The following is a 21942-nucleotide window of genomic DNA, read 5'->3' on the forward strand; positions in this document are numbered from 1 at the left end:
AAATGTAAATGATAGTGACATTGTTGGTGAAAAATGGACTGTTAATGAAATTAATCAATACTTTATAGATGCTATTCCAAAACTGGCCGCTGATTTTGATACGAAATGTTTCTACAAAGATAATATTAAGCCTTCAGTTAAAAGTTTATTAAAATTTTATCAAGTCTCTGAAATCGAAATTTTAAATATTATAAAAAGTATTAAAAGTAAAGCAACTGGTTCCGATGGCATAAATATATTAACCATCCAGTTGTGTGTTCCATTTATATTACCATATATTACTTCTTCTTCTTGTAGTGCCTATCCGTTTCGGATGTTGGCGACCATCATGGCAATCTGCACTTTGCACACTGCTGCTCTGAAAAGATTTGTAGTGGTTGTGTTGAACCACGTTCGTAGATTTCTCAGCCAGGAAATCCTTCGCCTTCCTGGTCCTCGCTTTCCCTCTACTTTTCCCTGCAAGACCAGTTGCAACAGTCCATATCTCTCACTGTTCCTCATGATGTGACCGAGGTATTCGATTTTGGCTGTTTTCATTTTGATTAACAGCTCTTTTTCTTTTTTCGTTCTCAGCAAAACACCCTCATTAGTAATGTGGTCGGTATAAGATATCTTCAGGATTCGACGATAAAGTCACATCTCAAAAGCCTCAATTTTCTTGCAGGTGGCGTCTGTGAGAGTCCACGACTCAACTCCGTACAACAGTATAGGAAATATATAACATCGTAGTAATCTGACTTTTATGGGTATCGACAAATCATGACATTTGAACAACTTTGCCATTTTTTGAAATGCAGATCTCGCTTTCTCTATCCTACATTTGATTTCTATAGAATGGTCCCAATTTTCATTGACGTTCGTACCAAGGTAGGTGTATGTTTTTACTCTTTCTATTTGTTGACCATTCACACTGATTCGTCCAAATTGCTGTTCATTCTTAGAGATCATCATACATTTGGTTTTCTTAGTGTTTAGTGAAAGTCCGTATCTCTGACTGACTTCTGCGATTCTGCTCATTAACTCCTGTAGGGCTTCAGAACTGTCAGCGAATACCACAGTGTCGTCTGCGTATCTTATGTTATTGATACATTCTCCGTTAATTCTAATTCCGGCTTCAACATCATCCAATGCTTCTTGAAAGATTTCCTCAGAGTAGATGTTAAACAGCAGTGGGGATAGTATACATCCCTGACGGACCCCACGTTTGATTTTGATATCGTCGGATTCTCCTGCCTCTGTCCGGATAGATGATGTTTGATTCCAGTACAGATTGCTGATAATCCTTAAATCACAGGTGTTTATTCCAATATTGGTTAATATCTCCATCAGCTTGTCGTGCTTTACTGTATCGAACGCTTTATGGTAATCAATGAAACATGCAGAAATATCGCAATTCACGTCTCTACATCGTTGAAATAGCACTTGTATACTAAATAGAGCCTCTCTTGTACCCACTGCATTTCGAAAACCAAACTGTGTTCGGCTGATTTTTTCTTCGCACAGTCTATATATCCTTTGATGTATAATTTTTAGAAATAGCTTTAAAATATGGCTCATTAAGCTGATGGTTCGGAAATCACTGCAGGATACGGACTTTGTTTTCTTTGGTAAAGCAACAAACGTCGACTTCAACCATGCTTTTGGTATTACTCCGCTTAAATATATGTCGTTAAATATTTTGGTTAGGCGTTGAGTACCGTCGGTGTCAAATAGTTTTATGAGTTCAGCATATGCATTGTCAGGTCCAGGAGCTTTGCCATCTTTTAGTTGTGATATTGCTCTTTCCACTTCACCTGATGTGATTGGTAAGTGGTCATCACATATGTAGGATGGAGGTTGTTCGGATCTAGTATCATCAAAAAGTTCCTGTATGTATTTTGTCCATATGCAGATTTCTTGATTTCTGTCTGTGATGATATTCCCCTGTTGGTCTCGCAATTTGCTAGCTGTGTTGGATTTTTGAAGACCAGCTGCTTGTTTCATCTTTTTATGCATGTTAAACGTATCATGTTTTTGCTCTAACGACTCTATCTCTTCACACTGTGATTTTAACCAATTTTCTTTGGCCTTTCTTATTTCAGTTCTTATTTGTCTCTGAATCGTGTTGTAGATTATTTTGTTGTTTTTTGATTTTCTTCTTTCTTCCATAAGTTGTAGTATATTGTTGTTCATCCAACTTTTTCTCATCTCTTTCTTTTCTATTAGATGTTCTTCTCTGATGTTGTTAAAGGTTTCACATATATTTTGGAGTGATTCTTCGGCATTATATGTTTGCTCCATATTAATTAGCTTCTCTGAAAGAATCTGTGCGACTGTCTCTTTTGTTTTCTTATCTTTTAGTATTCTCATATCGCACTTTTGTTGCTGTTCTTTTTTGCAACCTTCTTGAATCTAAACCTAAATTTACCAACAACAGGAACATGATCTGATGATACGTCAGCACCGGGGTAACCCTTAACCGATAGGCATCCATTACGGAATCTCTTGTTCACCATTATGTAGTCAATTTGATTCCGTATTACGTTTCCTGGTTGATCTTGCGGGGAGACCCAGGTGTACAAGCGTCTTGGTGGTAGTTTGAAGAATGTGTTTAGTATTGTAAATTCTTCTTCTTCTACAAACAGTTTTAATCTGTCTCCCCTTTCATTTCTCTGTCCTAGACCAAAATCACCTATGAATTCACCGCTTCTCCCTTTACCAATTTTCGCATTGAAGTCACCCATAATGATTGTTATATCTTCTTTTTTAAGTCGTTTAATTGACTTTATCAACAACTCATAGAATTGCTCTAGATCTTCTTCTGGTTTATCGCTCGTGGGGGCATACACTTGTAAAATATTTAATTTGACGGGGCTAGTATTCAGTTGGATTATTATTAATCTTTCAGAAATAGGTATAACATTTGTAACATATTGACGTAATTGGGGAGACACGATTATTCCAACCCCATATATATGTTGACCATCGTCATTTCCTGAGTGGTATACCATATGGTTGTCAACAATACAAGCACCACTATTTGGCCACCTCATTTCGCTTATGCCCATTATACCGATTCCGAGTCTGGTCATTTCTTGAATGGTATTATGAATTTTTCCAGCCTGATACATTGTCTTCACATTCCAGGTACATATTTTAATAATCAACTCTGCTGTTCTTAGAGACACTTTTCCAGTTCTGTCACAGGGGTTTCGCTGGGTTACGACCTGGGAGGCCCTGTGGTCTAAAGGTGGATCACCTCCCCTGCCGAATCTTGGCTTCCGTATTCCATGATTAGTAACTATTTCCACTTTAGTTGGATTTGCCATGATAGCTTTTCTAGAGATGTCATCAGGGACCTTTAATGCAGTGGTTTCTCGTTGCCTTCTGCATTCTGATGCCGTTGACCACTTTCTTGGTTCTTCCGCCTTTGAGACCAGTTTCCCAGTCTCAGGACAACAGAGTACCCTTCCATTTACCAGCTCGTCCGCCCGAAGCCGTTGGCCAGTAAATGGTGGATTGCTTATCCCGGCAAACACTCGGACGTCAGAGCCTCGTTAGTTGTCTAGCAGGATGTACCAGATGACCATGATCTAGATCACCATACGAGCAGATGAGGTTGACATTTGAACAGGAGAAGCTATATCTTACGCATCACTATCCCTTAACATCCCCCATATATTACACATACAATAAATTTTTGTCTAATAAATTCAGTCTTCCCTACTGATTGAGAAAAGGCACATATCACCCCGCTGCCAAAAAAACAAAATCCTGAAAGTTTAAACGATGTTAGACCAGTGAGTGTCTTATTAACTTTATCTAAAATCCTAGAAAAAGTTATCGATATCCAACTAAAAATTCATTTAAAAAATAATCAAATAACTCCTTCTTTGCAGTCTGGATTTAGAACTGGATACAGCTGCACTTCAGCATTGCTAAAAATTACTGATGACATTTTTAAAGCCTATGATGAAAATAAATTGACAATTTTGATATTATTGGATTATTCGAAAGTTTTTGACACAATAAATCATGATTTACTGTTTGATATATTACATTATACTGGTATAGGAACTCAAGCATTGCAGTTATTTAAATCTTATCTATATAACCGGTGTCAAGCAGTTAAAAGTCAGCACAATATATCTACATTTTTAAATATTACTACCGGTGTTTCACAAGCTTCAATTTTAGGACCTACATTGTTTTCTACGTATACACATAATTTTCCTTCAATTTTTATCACATTTTTACAACATTATTATGCCGACGATACTCAGTTGTATGTCCATTTTTTAGCCGAAGAAGGGGAACAAATTGTAACTGCCATAAATTATGATCTACAAAATTTAGAAACTTTTTCAAAGAATCACTGTTTGAAGTTAAATTCGTCAAAAACAAATGGTATTATATTTGGAAAAAGTACGTCTCGGCAACAATTTTTACAAAATGCAGATCATATTATATTAGGTAAAGACAAGATCAATTTTAGTACAAAAGTTAAAAATTTAGGTGTATGGTTAGATGATGATTTGAGGTTTACGAATCATATTAGTGGATGTTTGCAAAGAGCTTATGCTTCATTAAAATTATTATTTCAAAGTAGAAATATTTTAGATAGGGCCACTAAATACATGCTGTGTAATGCTTTAGTATTATCTAAATTAAATTATTGTGACATTTTATATGACTCCTGTTTAACGGAATTTGATTCTAGGCGAATTCAGAAGCTACAAAATTCTTGTTTGCGATTAATATTTGGTGTAAGAAAATATGAACGTATAAGACATACATTTCAATTAAACAAATGGTTAAATATGCGACACCGTAGAAAATTACATGCACTTTGCTTTTACCATAAACTTCTGGAAGAAAAGGTCCCCCTCCTTATTTGTATAATAAAATAAGTTTCACAACCATAAGTTTCATAAACCATAAGTTTCATAAAATAAGGTTGTGATATTCACAACCTAAACATTAGACATAAAAACACCCTCACCATACCTAGACATGCTACACATTATTATAGAAGACCTTTTTCATTTTGCATTGCAAATAGCATGAATAGCTTGGCTGATGATGTTCGTATTTTGTCCAGAACCAAATTTAAGAAAGTTATTAATCAAAAATTATTTTCTGAACAATAATTATGCACAATTCTGGTGTTAGTTAATTTAAATTTTACTAATATGTTTAATTTCATATCTTTAAGTATATGGGGTATGCTTTTGTGTTCACGACATATAGCTGTCATTTTGTATTTTGTGGGTTAGGTGGAAGAGCAGATGTACATTATTGTCTGACAATGGTGTACGTACTGAATCTCGCCCAAATAATAAAATTTGTTAATGTTTATTTTACATACATTTATATGAATAAAGACATTTATTATTATTATTATTAATGCCTTTACCAACATGTAATGAACTTCGATCAAAGGTATCGAGGAGAATATAATGAGAACATGATGGTAACTACGTTTGGGGGCTCCTATGAGACATTTTGTTTACACAATATAAATACCAAAATACCAAAATGGCGTAAAGTTTTATTTGTATTGTTTTTTGTATTTATGGGTTTTATATATGCCGTCTTTCATAATTAAAGTTAATAAAAATATATAATTCAAAATTTGTTTACTTTTAAAACTAACTTAAATTAAAAAATTGAGCTTTTTTTATAAAATTTGAAATTTTGTTCTGGTAAGTACAAAAGCAAACTTTATTAGATAAAAATATTTTTATTTCTTTAGTTAGGCATAAGTAATCAAAATAAGAGGTACAGAACTCAGACTCAAAACTCATGTTGACCAGTGTTATTGAACAAACATCAACAAGTGGATGTTGTTGATTTTTCAAGCAAACAATCATAAGCGATAAAGCACATTTTCACCTTGACGGCTTTGTTAATCGTTAAAATTGCCGCATTTGGGATTCTAAGAACCCAGATGTCACTGTTGAAAGAAAAATACATCCATAACATGTGGCTATTTGGTGTGGAATTTGGGCTGGAGTCATCATTGGACCATACTTCTTTGAAAGTGAGGCTGGTCAAGCAGTGACTGTTACCAGTCTTCTGTATCTCAAAATAATAAGAGATTTCTTGCTACCTAAATTGGATGATACTGATGTGGACGACATGTGGTTTCAACAAGAAGGTGCCACATGTCATACATCCCGTGAAACAATTCTATTACTGCATGAGAGATTTCCTGGACGTGTAATCTCTCGTTTCGAAGATCAGAATTGGTCCCATAAATCGTGTGATTTAACACCATTAGACTTCTTCTTATGGGGTTATTTGAAGTCCATGGTCTATGCTGCAGTGCCATAGGAGAGAGAGAGGGAGAAATCTATACCAACAAGCATACAACCATCGGTGCATTGAAGGAAGAAATTCAACGCTGTATCAACGAAATTGAGCCACATTTTTGCAAAAGAGTCATAGACAATTTCGACAAGAGTGCGTATGTACCAGCAAAGCCGTGGAGGCCATTTGCTTGATGAACTATTCCGTACATAACCCTATCCTATGTACTGTATGGTTACATAAAAAATTACAATCTAAAGAAATACAACAATGTCTTTTATTAAATTCAAATCCTTCGTAAATTTTGGGAGACCCTTTACTTACTTTGGAAGAAATCTTAGCTGTTGACGTAAGATTGATTAATTCTCTTTCGTCGGGTATGACGTTAATTATAACTGTAGATAAAATTTGTTTCCCAGACCATAACACTTGTGGTTTTATAATTGTTGGTGGTAAGAGCTTTATGCGACCTGTTTTGAACGAGAGAGCTTGGTAAACTAGATGCTCATAATCTTGTCTAAAAATTAATATAAAATTATTAAATTAAAATTACATATTAAAATGTGTACAATATTATACAAAAAATAAACAATTCACAAATCTAATAATTAGATATTAATGTTAATTATTAACAATCAACCTTTTGAGGCCCCTTGTGCATAACAATGAACATAAACTTATGTGCATAAGAATTAGCCAAAAAAATTATGAGCCTGAAATTAGCGAACGTTTCGACTTCCACTTCGGAAATCGTTATCGAAATACAAAATATTAATAAATTAAACAAATTTTGTTTATGTTGCTGCAGACATATATTATCAGATTCATTATCAACATTTCAACATTCTAAACAACAAAGATATTGAGATCTATTTTATCTAAAACTAAACCTAAGAATTATGATGGCTGTTGGGGTAGCAACCCCTACATGGGGGTTGATTGACTGGAAGATACTCATAGATATATATATCTATGTATCTAGTACTCATAGATATATATATATATATATATATATATATATATATATATATATATATATATATATATATATATATATATATTCACTAAGTAACAACAGTAACTAGTACTCAGTTGGTATCTGATGTTAGTTGCGTCGTCTGAACATTACCAAAGTCTTTCTTAGAATATCTCCCTCATCCCTCATTACTTTCGTAAGTATAACAACTAATGTCTATTTGTTTGTTATGATTTCTTATTTACTTAACACGACCGTGAATTATAACAACAGCTTTTCTGTTTACTTTGCAGCTTTAGGTGCGTATATAATCGAAACATTGACTAATAATATTGTTATTAGGATTTAAAATTTAAACTGATATATTATTTGCTAATGAATTATATAACTGGAATTTTCTGGATGATTATTTAAATTCCTTTACACAATGAACAAGAAAGAACAAAGAATTGTATTTATAAAACACCTTGTGAATGTGAACATTTTCATTTAGGTGAAACATCAAGACCACTAAACATTAGAATAAGTTAGTTGCTAAATCTTTCAAGTTACGTATGTACCAGTGCATTTATTTTATTTTATTTATTTATTTAGCTTATCGCTAAAAAAGCAATTTTAATATTATTTGTACAATCTTTCAAAATAATTTCTCTAAAAGGCTTACTGCACTAAGAAACTTACTTATCAAAAAATCTTCCTCTTAAAGACAGTCGCACACCAGAAATCATGTGGTCCTGAATTAAACCACTGAGAGGAGTGCCATCTTTTGGAACGAGATATTGGTTAGAAACGTTAACTGAAAACAAATAATAATTATCCTCTTGTCTCTAATTCAACTATAAGGTAAACAAGAGCATGTATATTTGCCGATTAATGGCCGGTTTCACTAACGACAAATAGTAGTTTATTCGACGAATAAAGTTATTCAACCAATAAATCTGACACATCTGCCTTTCACAAACGTCAAATAACATTTTATTTATTTACGACGAATAACTATTCATTGATTTATTTGTTGTTGGTCATCACCAACAACACCAACCATAAATAAATCAGTGAATAGTTATTCGTTGAATACAATTTATTAGTCGATTATACGTTTATTCTGTTTCAATACAATTTTGATATTTTCAAGTTAAACTGACGAATTCTCTTTGTTATAGATATTGAAAACGAGATTAACTTGTCAATTTATTCAAAGAGTAAATATTTATTTGATAAATAAATAAATAAAATGCTATTTGACGTTAGTGAAACGTAGATGTGTCAGTTTAGTGGTCGAATAACTTTATTCATCAAATAAATTACTGTTTGTCGTTGGTGAAACCGGTCATTAGAGATATAAAATATAAAATACACAATATACGAAGAAAATAAAAAGCCTTAATATTCCCTTGTTCTAAAAGTTAAATTAGCCCATCAGATTTTAATTTCATAGATCAACATGTTATAGCAATATTCTTTTAAGATTTTAAATAAAAATATATTGATTTTTCTAGACCGGTAAGTAGACTATTTTAAATTCTGACTGTTACTCACCAATATTATAGCCTTCACTTCTTGCAAGTTCATTTTGGGGGTAATGTGCGTTCATTTCATCCCCGTCAAAATCAGCATTATAGGCTTTACAATTAGCATAATGCAATCGAAGAGTTTTTTCTCCCTTTAAAATTCGCGCTGTGTGCGCCATTATACTAGGTTTGTGCAAAGTTGGTTGGCGATTAAGTAACAGAACGTCACCGTTGCATAAATGCCTATGCACCTAAAACAAAGTGTTTGGGTTTAATTTTACACTTTTTACTACAAAAACATGCTTACGTCATTCAATATTTTTGACGTCAGAACATTGCCAAAACATTAGAATATGACTTTTCATCATGGTCATATTTCTTGTACAGTAAGAAGCTAAGTATCATTCCATGTTAGAAATATTTTTCTTTGTTTTTGTACTGTACAAATTATTTATTCTAATAATTGAAGACTGAATTGAAGTGCAAGTCTATGTGACAAATTTTTCAAAACATGTTTTTTATGTTAAAAATAAGTTGTTCGAACCTAAAAATCTTTCAAACAAGCCAAACACGTTTAAAAATTAATATTTTCTAAGTTACTAGAGTGTAAATGATCTATGTACACAGTAAATTATAAAATGTAAGTGCATAAAGGATCTATGTACACTTTTTATAAATAAAAAATATACAGGGTGTTCCGAAAAGATTGGTCATAAATTATACCACAGATTCTGGGGTCAAAAATAGGTTAATTGAACCGCACTTACCTATATATAATAGTGCACACAAAAAAAGTTACAGCCCTTTGAAGTTACAAACTGAAAATCGATTTTTTTTTCATATATCGAAAACTCTTTTTTATTGAAAATTCCCATGGAAAATGGGAAGAAGAGATTTTTTATTGAAAATAGACATGCGGCATTCTTATAGTAGCAACATCTTAAATAAAAATTAAAGTGACATTTGTGCACCGCATAAAAATTTTATGGGGGTTTTGTTCCCTTAAACCCCCCAAACTTTTGTGTACGTTCCAATTAAATTATTATTGTTACACTATTAGGTAAACACAATATTTTTAAAACTTTTTTGCCTCGTAGTACTTTTTCGACAAGCCAGTGTTTATCGAGATATTTTAAATATTTATCGAATCCACCACATATTTGTATGTAGGTATATAGGGTGAGGCAGATAACTGGCCTATTAGAAATATCTCGAGAACTAAAGGCAACAGAATCATGAAAATTGGAATGTAGGGGTTTTGAAGGATGATCTATTAAATGAAAATATTTTCATCTCTTTGCAACTTCTGGTTATACCGGAAGTTGCTTATAACTTCGTTTTTTTAAATGGGACACCCTGTATATTTTTACATTTTTGGATTCTCCTCAATACCTTCTTTCTTAAAATATGAGGTTTTGTAATATTATACAGGGTATTTTAAAAGATATTTACGTTTTTTTATTAATTTCGTAGCAACATTCACACCCTGTAGAATTGTAACAGTTTGACATTAAAAACTCTGCTTACGTTCAAGTGATTTTTAATATAGTCTACTATTGTTAAGAATCATTAGTATAGCTAATTTTGACATTTTAGTATACAGGGTTGGTCGAAACTCGGAATGAATATTTTCTGAGTTTTCTTAAATGGAACACCCTGTATTTTAGTACTGCAATGAAATGATATTTCATGGTACTTTTTTATTTTATAAGTATTCCCTATACCTAATTGCTTTAATTTGTGAGCTATTGGTGATTCAAGCTAAACATTAATTGCAACAAAAAATACGTAAAATTTTATTAGGTTGGCCGTGAAAAAATTCAATCACAAATCATTTTTCAGAAATAAATACATATTAATCCAGACTAATCCTTAAAATTACCAATAATGGTTTAGCTATCAAAATACCTACGTAGTTAAGATTGTTGGTGCGATTAACAATTAAGCACAAATTAAAGCAGTTAGGTATAGGCAATGTTTAAGAAATAAAAAAGTACCATAAAATATCATTTCATTACAATACTAAAATACAGGGTGTTCCATTTAAGAAAACTCAGAAAATACTCATTCCGAGTTTCGACCAACTCTGTATACTAAAAATAAAAATTTAGCTATACTAATGACTCTTAACAATAGTAGACTATATTAAAAATCATTTGAACGTAAGTAGAGTTTTAAGAAGAATTTTATTCCTGGGTCTATCGGTCTGATAAAATAAAACACTTTATTTTTGCTTAAACGTTTCGGCTACATTGCCATTTTCAATAAGCACTTTAAACTTTAATGATTAAAACATTACACTCTTAATATTATATTTTCACATACACGTTATATTTTAATATTCATAAAATGCATGCTTCATTCTCGATGGTTTAAGTGAGAATGAAAAAAATTGGCCTGTTCGCACCATATGTAGACACTTCAAAACGGTTTCAGGTCATAAACTAAAAATTATGTATACAAGAGATCGAATTACACATAAGAAAAATCCGATTAACATTCAACAATTACCAATAATGGTTTAGCTATCAAAATACCTACGTAGTAAGATTGTTGGTGCGATTAACAATTAAGCACAAATTAAAGCAGTTAGGTATAGGCAATGTTTAAGAAATAAAAAAGTACCATAAAATATCATTTCATTACAATACTAAAATACAGGGTGTTCCATTTAAGAAAACTCAGAAAATACTCACTCCGAGTTTCGACCAACCCTGTATACTAAAAATAAAAATTTCGCTATACTAATGACTCTTAACAATAGTAGACTATATTAAAAATCATTTGAACGTAAGTAGAGTTTTAAGAAGAATTTTATTCCTGGGTCTATCGGTCTGATAAAATAAAACACTTTATTTTTGCTTAAACGTTTCGGCTACATTGCCATTTTCAATAAGCACTTTAAACTTTAATGATTAAAACATTACACTCTAAATATTATATTTTCACATACACGTTATATTTTAATATTCATAAAATGCACGCTTCATTCTCGATGGTTTAAGTGAGAATGAAAAAATTTGGCCTGTCTCGCACCATATGTAGACACTTCAAAACGGTTTCAGGTCATAAACTAAAAATTATGTATACAAGAGATCGAATTACACATAAGAAAAATCCGATTAACATTCACTAATAAGAGAAAAGAAAAATATTTTTTAAGGATGATGTGGTTTCGTTTAGGTAGACCCTTTCACCGATGAGAGCACTGCGATAGAAAAAAAACATTAGTTTTAAAAAGTCAATTATTTATTTAGGCATGCATGTCAAATTTTAGAGCGATGTAGACATTAGTGTATTTTTACAGCTGTATAAATTTGACGTGTTTGTAACAATGACGCATATGGAGGAGAACGGCTTTCTATCTATCATTAATCATTATTTGAAAAATACAAACGCGAAGAAACAAAAGAAAAGCTGGATATACAGAGTGTTTGGTAAAGAATTGGTCATAGCTTAACCTTAGATTCCCGAGGTTAGAATAGGTCGATTTAAGCTAACTTACCTTAGTACAAAAGGTGATAATAACCGAAATATAGGGTGTCAAAGTTAAACTTTTATTTTATTTATTGTTGAATATTTCCTGACAGGCATGGGATAACAACACGAAATTTGGTAAGCGGTGGTTTTTTGGGACGAGAAATTTAAATTCGCTATCAAAAATGATGTATTACCCAGAGGGTGCCACATACGTCTTTCAGTGCTCATTTAATACGTTCAGTTTTTTTATCCCCCACTCTACATACTTTTAAATCAAAAATTTTATTTTCTTAATTTTTTACTTAAAAAAGGTACACTACATTCATCTCGCTAAACTCAACCGTTTTTGAGATAAACGCATTTTAATTCTGCGAAGAAACATAATTTTTTGCATATTATTATTGTAGTTACACCCGAAAAATAACTTACAACCATAAAAATTTACAAAAATGTATCGCAAATTTCTTCAAATGGAATTTTCGATTCAATGACATAAATATGAGAACTGGCACAATTATTATTGTTTTAAGTTATTTTTCGGGTGTAACTACAATGACAATATGCAAAAATTATGTTGTCTCACAGATTTAAAATGCGTTTATATAAAAAACGGTTGAGTTTAGCGAGATCAATGTTGTCTACATTTTTTTAAGTAAAAATATTAAGAGAATAAAAATTTTGATTTAAAAAGTATGTATAGTAGTGGGGGATAAAAAAACTGAACGTACTAAATGAGCACAGAAAGACGTATGTGGCGCCCTCTGCATCATACATCATTTTTGGTAGCGAATTTAGATTTCTGGTCCCAAAAGACCCCTGCTTACCAAATTTCTTGTCGTTATCCCATGCCTGTCAGGAAATATTCAAGAATAAATAAAATAAAAGTTTAACTTTGACATCCTGTCTGTATTTCGGTTATTATCAACTTTTGTACTAAGGTAAGTTAGCTTAAATCGACCTATTTTAACCTAAGGAATCTAAGGTTAAGCTATGGCCCATTCTTTACCAAACACCCTGAATATTATAGGTCTATTGCTTGTTTAGACTACACTGTCAAATTTTGGTTCTCTAAATTTCGTAGTATGGTTTTTCTCATGAGCATTTTTCAGTGCGTCACAGTTTTTTGATTTCTTTCTAACGCATTAAATTGTATATGACAGAAAAAAAGGCACGTCGGTGACTACTTTGGTAATTATTCTAGTTCGGTGATTATTCTAGTTGTCGATAGATAGTGCTATAATAGAAAAAAATGTATTTACTAATTATATAATATATCTACGAATATAATCTGTACAATTTATAAGACTATACAAATCAAAGAAAATACCATTTTATAAATGCAATAAGACAATTGATTTGTTTTTATGCCTAATTGCAAATAAAATTTGACAACTGGTTTAAATGCATTAATTTTTTCGAATCCTAAGAAAATCATTAAATATTTTTGAACAATTTGAACGCAGAATTAAACATTACATTATTACTCTGGGCCGAAAGTCCGTTAGAATAAACAAAAAAGTTTCCTTTGAATGAAATATTTGAAAATAAAAATTACACTAAATTTTCTCTTTTTTTTCACCCCTGTACCTTATTAAAATAAACGTTCCACTACTCTGTGGTTGATTTATTTCTTTACAAGATGACAAGAAATCAGACACCATTGTTACATTACAGTAGGTAGGTTAAGCGAATCAGCTATTTTAAAAACTTTCATTTTATTTATTTACCACCCAAAATATGTCCTTAGAAACAGTCTATCCACTTTAAACGCTTAAAACTAAACAAATTCACCGTAAAACTCCACGTTAGCCCTGATAAAACCATAAGAGAACAAAATACAAAATAAAATGACCTGAACTAACGTCAAACAGGTACCCTAAGAGAAAGAATACTGTGGACATGTACGACTAATGACGTCAGAAGCATTTTCTTGAAATTTAAAATAATGCTAGATTTCTAATGAAGTTTTTTCATAGACAGGCTTTTTTAATTTTCTTAATATTTTAGACAATTATTCCTAGGGTGTTTCTTAATCGTTTTACATGTTTAAAATGACTATTAAATTTTTTGTGAATATCCCTATTCATGAGTTGGGCTTCGATTTGTTTTCTTATCCGGCTCATTTTCCTGATTCAGCCTCTTCTGATCATTATGTGACCTCAAATTTAACGAAATAGCTCGTAAATCAAAAATTCAACTCAAACCAAGACATAATTAATGAAACAAATGCCTATTTTGCTTTCAAAATCGTATTATTCGGACGGCATAAAGAAGTTAGAAAATCACTGGAATCGTTGTATTAAGCTAAAAGGAACTTTCCGGAAAAAGTCTTCATTTCAAAGGAGGTTATTTATCAGACCATCTAGTAATAATAGTGAATTGGCACAAAAATACTTACGATTTGAATTCCTTGTCCTTTTGGTCCTTTAGTGGCTTCAGGAGTTAACAAACATTTCAATATGCTTTTTTGTTGAACTTCATTATAGGGATTAATTCGTTTTAGAATCCCATTGTTTTCTATCATAATTGCCCTATAAGAAAAAAAATTATATGTATGTTAAAAAGTCAATTACATAAAAATAAAAACGACAGATTTCAAGTATATTTTTTAGTTGGTATAGTCCTTTTCATGGCCATTTTTCAGTGCGTAACAGTTTTTCGATTTCTCTCTAACGCATTAAATTGTATGTGACAGAAAAAAAGGCACGTCGGTGATTACTTTGGTAATTATTCTAGTTCGGTGATTATTCTAGTTGTCGATAGATGGCGCCATAATCAAAAAAGAATTATTTATTAAATAAAATAATAATATTATCAATATAATCTGTACAATTTATAAGACTATACAAATCAAAGAAAATACCATTTTATAAATGCAATAGACACAATTGATTTGTTTTTATTCCAAATTGAAAATAAAATGTGACAACTGTCAGATTTAACTAAAATGTCATGTTAGAATAAATGTCATAAATGTGTCTTATCACGGACTTACCTTTTTTTTCTATAATTTGTGACGCACTGAAAAATGGTCATGAAAAGGAGAATATACAGGGTGTTTCACGACGAAGTCACACTATCTACAGTAGGAAAAAATAAAAGAATACCCACGAACGATCATATCAAGCACATATTTTGGCTGCCTTTTTCTATAAGTAACAAACGAGAGAGATAGAAAATTAAGTGTTGTCTACTAAGCAAAAACGTTATCCAAGACATACGCAGTTACATATTTATAATTGACAGAGTGAGACGGCGATACAATTGTTCAACGTAGTTATATTAAGGTAGTAGAAAATTTAAACTCACACTTGACTATTTCTGTACTTCTAATGTCATTCTTAGAAAAACATTCAACATCAGTAGAGCTAATGATTGTATAAACTACTATTCGAGTAATCGTGCTGGTCAACTATAATCTGATAGATTCAATTCCTGTCACTTTGACAGTGAAACTGGGTTAGGTTCGGTAGAGTTTATAAATTTTAATAATCAGTCGTATTTACTTGAATAAACTCAGTTCCTTTAAAAGCTATTTTGATATTATATTGTATTTTTGGTTTGGTAAGTATTTATCTAATTAAAATAAGTCAATAAAATTTGTAAGTAATCATCTGTCAATATGGGTAACTTCTGTCTATGAGTTTGCCAAACGTGTACATATTACTCTGACTTTTCAATCATAGTGTATAAAATTACAGATTAGTATATTTTTACGAATGTACATTTATTTGCAGATAATGTCTGGAAAATTATCTGGATACCAAAATGATCTGAATTCATTAAGTTTACTTTCATTTACGTCACTTAATGCAGCTGACATAAACGACATTTTTTTAAATTCCTGTTACTATTTACGTCCGGCAACTTTAACATGGAGAAAATCATAATACTATATTTGCTTACTCAATATTTTTGTATTATTAATCTATCAAATAAATATATAGGTATTATCATCATACTATAAATAACACAGAACCACAGGGTATTATCAGAAAAAGAATAACATCACAAAACATTTTTGACACATTTACGTAGCGAAAAATCGTACGGTGGGGTAGTAGTCACATCCGTTGTTTTACAGTTTTAACTTAGTTTAGACGTTGTTGTTTTGACTAAAAATTTTTGATTTGATTCGTATGCACATCATCGATGACGCATGGGTATTCTTTCATTTTTCCTACTGTATATATCGAAAACTATTTACATGATAATCAACTATTTTCAATGGGAAATAAGCCACAATTTTACCAAAAAAAAAATGATTTTATTAACGTTTGTCGTTAACGTAAGTCGGGTGTCGTTGTCAAAATACAAAATAATACTAAATTAAACAAAAATGTTGTTGCTTAGTAAAAAATTCTTCTAATAATTTATTTAATCTGACTCATTTATGGGAGTACAGCAATGGGAAATAGCTGCTCAGGACCGACAACAATGGAGGGAAATAGTAAACGCGGCCAAGACTCACATAGAGTTGTAGAGCTAAATGATGATGATGATGATGTATTTGATAATTTTAATGTTTTTTTGACATCCACTTTATTGCGATCTACACTCACCGGCACGAAAAACGGGCACCCCAAAAAATGGGTCATCTTTGATGTCTCGTATCTCCTAAACCTTTTGTCAGATTTAAGAAATTGTTTTAATATGTTATAGCCTTATTCTTTAACAATATCGCTGTAAGAATATTATTGCTAGACAGGTAAATTTTCATTGTATACCGGGTGTACCAATCAAACTGGGTTTTTGTCTCAATTTTCACAACACCCTTCTAGGGTGTTGTGAAATATTCTAGCCTTTATAAAATATTGAAATTAAAACCCAAATATAGCCCCAGGTTTTCTTAACATTTAGTGCAGTCGCTGAAGGTTTTCACCTCCGATTTCGTTGAACCTCCATCGATTTTCATGAAAATTGGTGAGTAATTAGAGGATACCTCAAGGAACAAAGGTGACATGATGCGAACTTGCGCTTTTACCCTGGGGGTGGATGCCACCCCTTCTCGGGGGTGAAAATTATTTTATTAAAAATAATACCGTAAGTCGATAGAGGGACAAATTATAAGCAAAATTTGTTATATAAAGTTATTAAAATAAATCAACACTTTTTGAGTTATTAAAGACCAAAGGTTTTATTTTTTCGTAAAAAAATGCATGTTTTAAATCGGTTTTTCACGTATAAATCAAAAACTATAAGCTTTTACAAAAAAGTTATTATTACAGAAATTGAAGATAATAAAAAATTGAATACATTCCTCACATAAAGAACTAAACTAATGTTAGTTCAAAGTGAGTTATTGGCAACTGAATGTGTATTTTTTTCGACGAGTACTCAAATCTAAGTATTCAAGCGGGAGAACGATGTATAACGGGAAATCGATGCAATGTATAAAATATTCCTGTTAAACATTTGCTAAAGTACTTCGGAATACCTATCAAATGAGCTTTAGAACAAGGTAATAGCGTCAAAATTAAGCAAGTTATAATGAAAATAAAAGAACCGTTTCGAATTTTTTAGGAAAAAGTGAAAAATAAAACATACGCCATTTCCACAAAAATTAAAATTTATAGTAATCCTTACAAGAACTTCTTTATATTAGCATAAGTAATGTGTTCGATAATTTTGACCGGTTTGGAATGCATATTTTTGAAAAAAAGATATAATTTAAAAAAATCATAATTTTTAAAATTATTGTACCTAATTCTCATATTCTTTTGATAATAACTCCAAAAATACTCAATATACGTAAAAAATTATATATAACCAAATTTTAGTTTTTTCTGTGCCAAATATTTTACCTGTTTTACTATTTCTATAGGGTAAAAAATAACCGAGATAGAAACGTTTAAATCTTAAATTTTGCTGTGGGAACCATGCAAGCGGGGTCATTTAACCTTTAATTTTTAAAAAAGTAAGGGGTTTAAAACATTAGGTTTAACATGCTTAAATAGCACTTGGAATTGACTTTCAAACAGTTTTTAGATGAACCTGATATCGTAAACACGAACGGAGTTATTAAAAAAAAACAATAACATTTTTTGGAAAAATTTTTAAAAGATAAATTTTGAAAAAATTTTGGAGCATAAATTTTAACGCTATCAACATGTTCGGGGGCTCATTCAATAGATATTTTTAAGTACTTTGACAAATGTTTAATAAGTTTATGCTATAAAATGCATCAATTTCCCGTTATTTCAGCTTGAATACTTACGAGTTTTTTACTCGCCGAAAAAAATATACATTCAATTACCTATAACTCACTTTTAGTTAACATTAAAAGGTTTTTGTAGTAAGGGGTTTATTTAATTTTTTATTAGCTTCAATTTTGATATTAATAACTTTTTTGTAAAACTTACACTTTTTGAGTTATTGATGAAAAATTGGTTAAAAACATGCATTTTTCTCAAGAAAAATAAAATCTTTGATCTGTAATAACTCAAAAAGTTTTGATTTATTTTAATAACTTTATATAACAAATTTTGTTTGAAATTTGTCCCTCTATCGAGTTATGGGGTTATTTGTAATAAAATAATTTTCACCCCCGAGAAGGGGTGGCATCCACCCCCAGGGTAAAAGCGCAAGTTGGCACCATGTCACCTTTGTTCCTTGACATATCCTCTAACCACTCACCAATTTTCATGCAAATCGATGGAGGTTCAACGAAATCGGAGGTAATAGCTCATATCCACCTTCAGTGACTCCACTAATTCTGTTTTTTATTCAATCACTTATGTCGGATAATAAAAAAGTTAGGGACTTTAACAACTCTAGCCATGTTCTTTATCAATACAGGGTGTTTCTAAATAAGTGCGACAAATTTTAAGGGGTAATTCTGCATTAAAAAATAATGACCGTTTGCTTGATAAACCTATGTCCGCAAATGCTTCGTTTCCGAGATACGTGATGTTGAATTTTGTCTTTCAAACTGACGATTTATTTATTGCTCTAAAACCAGTTGAGATATGCAAATGAAATTTGATAGGTTTAAAGAGGTAGTTATTACGCATTTTTTGACATACAATTAAGAATTTTATATTCAACATTGGCGTGCATACGGGTCATATTACTCGATCATAGGATAACAAAGAAAGAAGTCTAGCAAAACACTTTAAACAGAGTAATAACATTTGAAGAGTCCACTTTATGGTAAATATTTATACATTACCCTGGGTGAACATTAGGTCCATTTAAAATCATTTTCCTTAGTTCTTCAACATTCCAAGGAGTTACAGCTACTGGATAAGTCAGCTTCTTTGCAAATTCTTCCGGGATTCCGATTTCGTCGATATTAAGGTTGGGGTCAGGAGTTATAACTGATCTAGCGGAAAAATTAACACGTTTACCCATCATACACATACGTATAACACCTTCTTTCTTTTCAATGATCTGTAAATAAAGAAAAACAATCCCTTTTTTAATACGTCGCTTAATCAAGTCCCGGGCCTCACCGTGAGATGGTGACTCTGATGAATTTTCCATTTGACATTTCGTAGTCCTAACCTTCAAAAACATATTATAATCAAAACGTTTATGTTATTCGGATTATTATTTACCAGTTAGTGTTTGAAGAGAGGCTACTTTTGTGATTTTTATTAACAATGGATTCAAAGCAATTTCGTGTGTTGATTGATCAGTGTTATTCGATGAGAAAAAATACCGTCCAAACTGAGCAATGACCCAAAAAGTGTTACCGGGACTCTGCTCCATCGGGTACAACCATTCAACGATAGTTTGCTGAATTCGAACGATGAAACCAATGATGCTGAGCGCTTCGGAAGACTAAGTGATGCAGTTATTCCAGAAAACATCGAAAAAATGCTGAACATTACAAAAAACAGCAAAGTGAAGTTACAAAGATGCTGACCCTCTAAAGTTATTAAAGGGTAGCATTTTGACTATTATACATGAACATTTGGGTACGAGAAAGCTGTTTTCCAAATGACAGCCGCATTTCCTAACACAAGAGCAGAAACAACAACAAATTAATAACTTTCAGCGCTGTTTGGACATGCTTGATGGGAATACGTCGGAGTTTTTGCGTCGGTACGTCATGATTGTTGAAACAGGGATTAATCACTTCACTCCCGAATAAAATCGGTAATCATCTAAGTGGACAGCATCCGGAGAAAGCCACAGCGACAGCCAACGGTTGGATTCAATATGCGGTCCGCTAAAAAAATAAATTTACGGGGTCGCCTGTCCCGCCGGCGCAGGTTGTGTCTCGGTTGGATTCAATTTGCGCCAGGCCTAAGACATAACAACTCACGCTCTTAACCGGTACTAAAAATAAGAATGTATACTAAAGTCTTACCTGTTTCAATCCCTGTCCCTCTTGTCGAACATTTTCATTATCAAGTAACCCGTTTACGTCACTCTGCAATTCTTCCCAGCAATAATTTAATTTTTCTACAGGAGAATTTCCTCTGGCAATGCTATAGGCACTCTAAAAATGTTTTTAAAATAATATACACATAGCAATTATATAGTCTAAGCCTCTAAGCTAAGGTCTTCCCAAAATTATATTACAATTCTGGATATACCTAAGAATTTTTAGGTATTATAAAATTTTTGATACAGTCTTTGAGAAAACGCTACTGATACTACAGCTAAGGCAGCACTGATGAAAAAACAGAATAAGAAACCACCATCATTCAGACAGGAAGAAAAACTAAAATGCAAAAATGGAAAACATTTAGGATTTAGATCAATAGGAACATAAGAAGCACATAAGGACTACAAAAGAGTAAGGAATGAAAAAAATTTCATTCTTCTTCTTCTTGTAGTGCCTATCCATTTGGATGTTGGGCACCATCATGGTAATCTGTACTTTGCACACTGCTGTTCTGAAAAAATTTGTGGTTGTTGTGTTGAACCGCGTACGTAGATTTTTCAGACAGGAAATCCTTCGCCTTCCTGGTCCGAGTTTTCCTTCTTCGTTACCATGTAAAATTAGTTGCAGCGCAGTCCATATCTCTCGCTGTTCCTCATGATGTGACCGAGATATCCCATTTTGGGTGTTTTTATTGTGGTAAACAGCACTTTTCAACGAAACTTTTTCGTTTATAAATTCGCAAAGTCTGTGTGTTATTGCGTCGCCGCTCCTGCAATACTTAGAGTAGATTTATCCATGGATTCTTATGTAGTTTTGTCTTCTGAATCCAAATCTGAAAACGGCATTTCGATATCTCTAACCGTCTTCGAGATAATCGACCTCAAAGTCTAAAATATGACGTCATAATCCTTTTATTTTCTGCCGACACACTAAACGTCAGCTGAAATCGTTTATAGTAAGTAGGCTAGTTTTTTTAATCTGAATTTGTTAAGCAATGCATAGGTTATTTACATTTGAGTTTGATATTTCGTGAATGTCAAACTAAATTTTAAATTAAGTATTAATAAAATATCAATGACATTTGATAGTGAATTTAATTATTATATAAAATAAAGAAGATGTTCAAAAATACAATTTGAGTATATTTTGAAAGCAATAATTTCCTAATAGGCCAATCAAGTTAGGTTTTTACTTGACATAACGGAAAAGACGAGGTTTGACAGTTGAAATGTGTAGTATGAGATATTACAAAAATACTACCATCTTGGGATTCATCAATTTTTTAGTGGAACAATTTTTAAATAAACAATCAAAACGTCAAACTTAGTTTTTTGCTCATAACTTAA

At 31.9% G+C, this 21942-nt stretch overlaps 1 protein-coding gene across 2 annotated transcripts in view; it reads right to left on the reverse strand.

Annotated features, from left to right (window-relative positions):
- The window catches only part of LOC114341305 (DNA-directed RNA polymerase I subunit RPA1), a 158952-nt gene that overhangs the window by 73088 nt on the left and 63922 nt on the right, over nt 1-21942 (reverse strand). For both annotated transcript variants that reach the window (XM_050645351.1, XM_050645353.1), the window contains exons 7-12: nt 20576-20707; nt 19430-19650; nt 14657-14789; nt 8807-9029; nt 7949-8063; nt 6616-6808 (exon numbers count right to left, since the gene is read on the reverse strand). In XM_050645351.1, coding sequence (XP_050501308.1) covers nt 6616-6808; nt 7949-8063; nt 8807-9029; nt 14657-14789; nt 19430-19650; nt 20576-20707 — 1017 coding nt within the window. The remainder of the gene's footprint in view (nt 1-6615; nt 6809-7948; nt 8064-8806; nt 9030-14656; nt 14790-19429; nt 19651-20575; nt 20708-21942) is intronic.

The sequence above is a fragment of the Diabrotica virgifera genome, chromosome 3, assembly GCF_917563875.1.
Source record: "Diabrotica virgifera virgifera chromosome 3, PGI_DIABVI_V3a".
NCBI classification, from domain to species: domain Eukaryota; kingdom Metazoa; phylum Arthropoda; class Insecta; order Coleoptera; family Chrysomelidae; genus Diabrotica; species Diabrotica virgifera.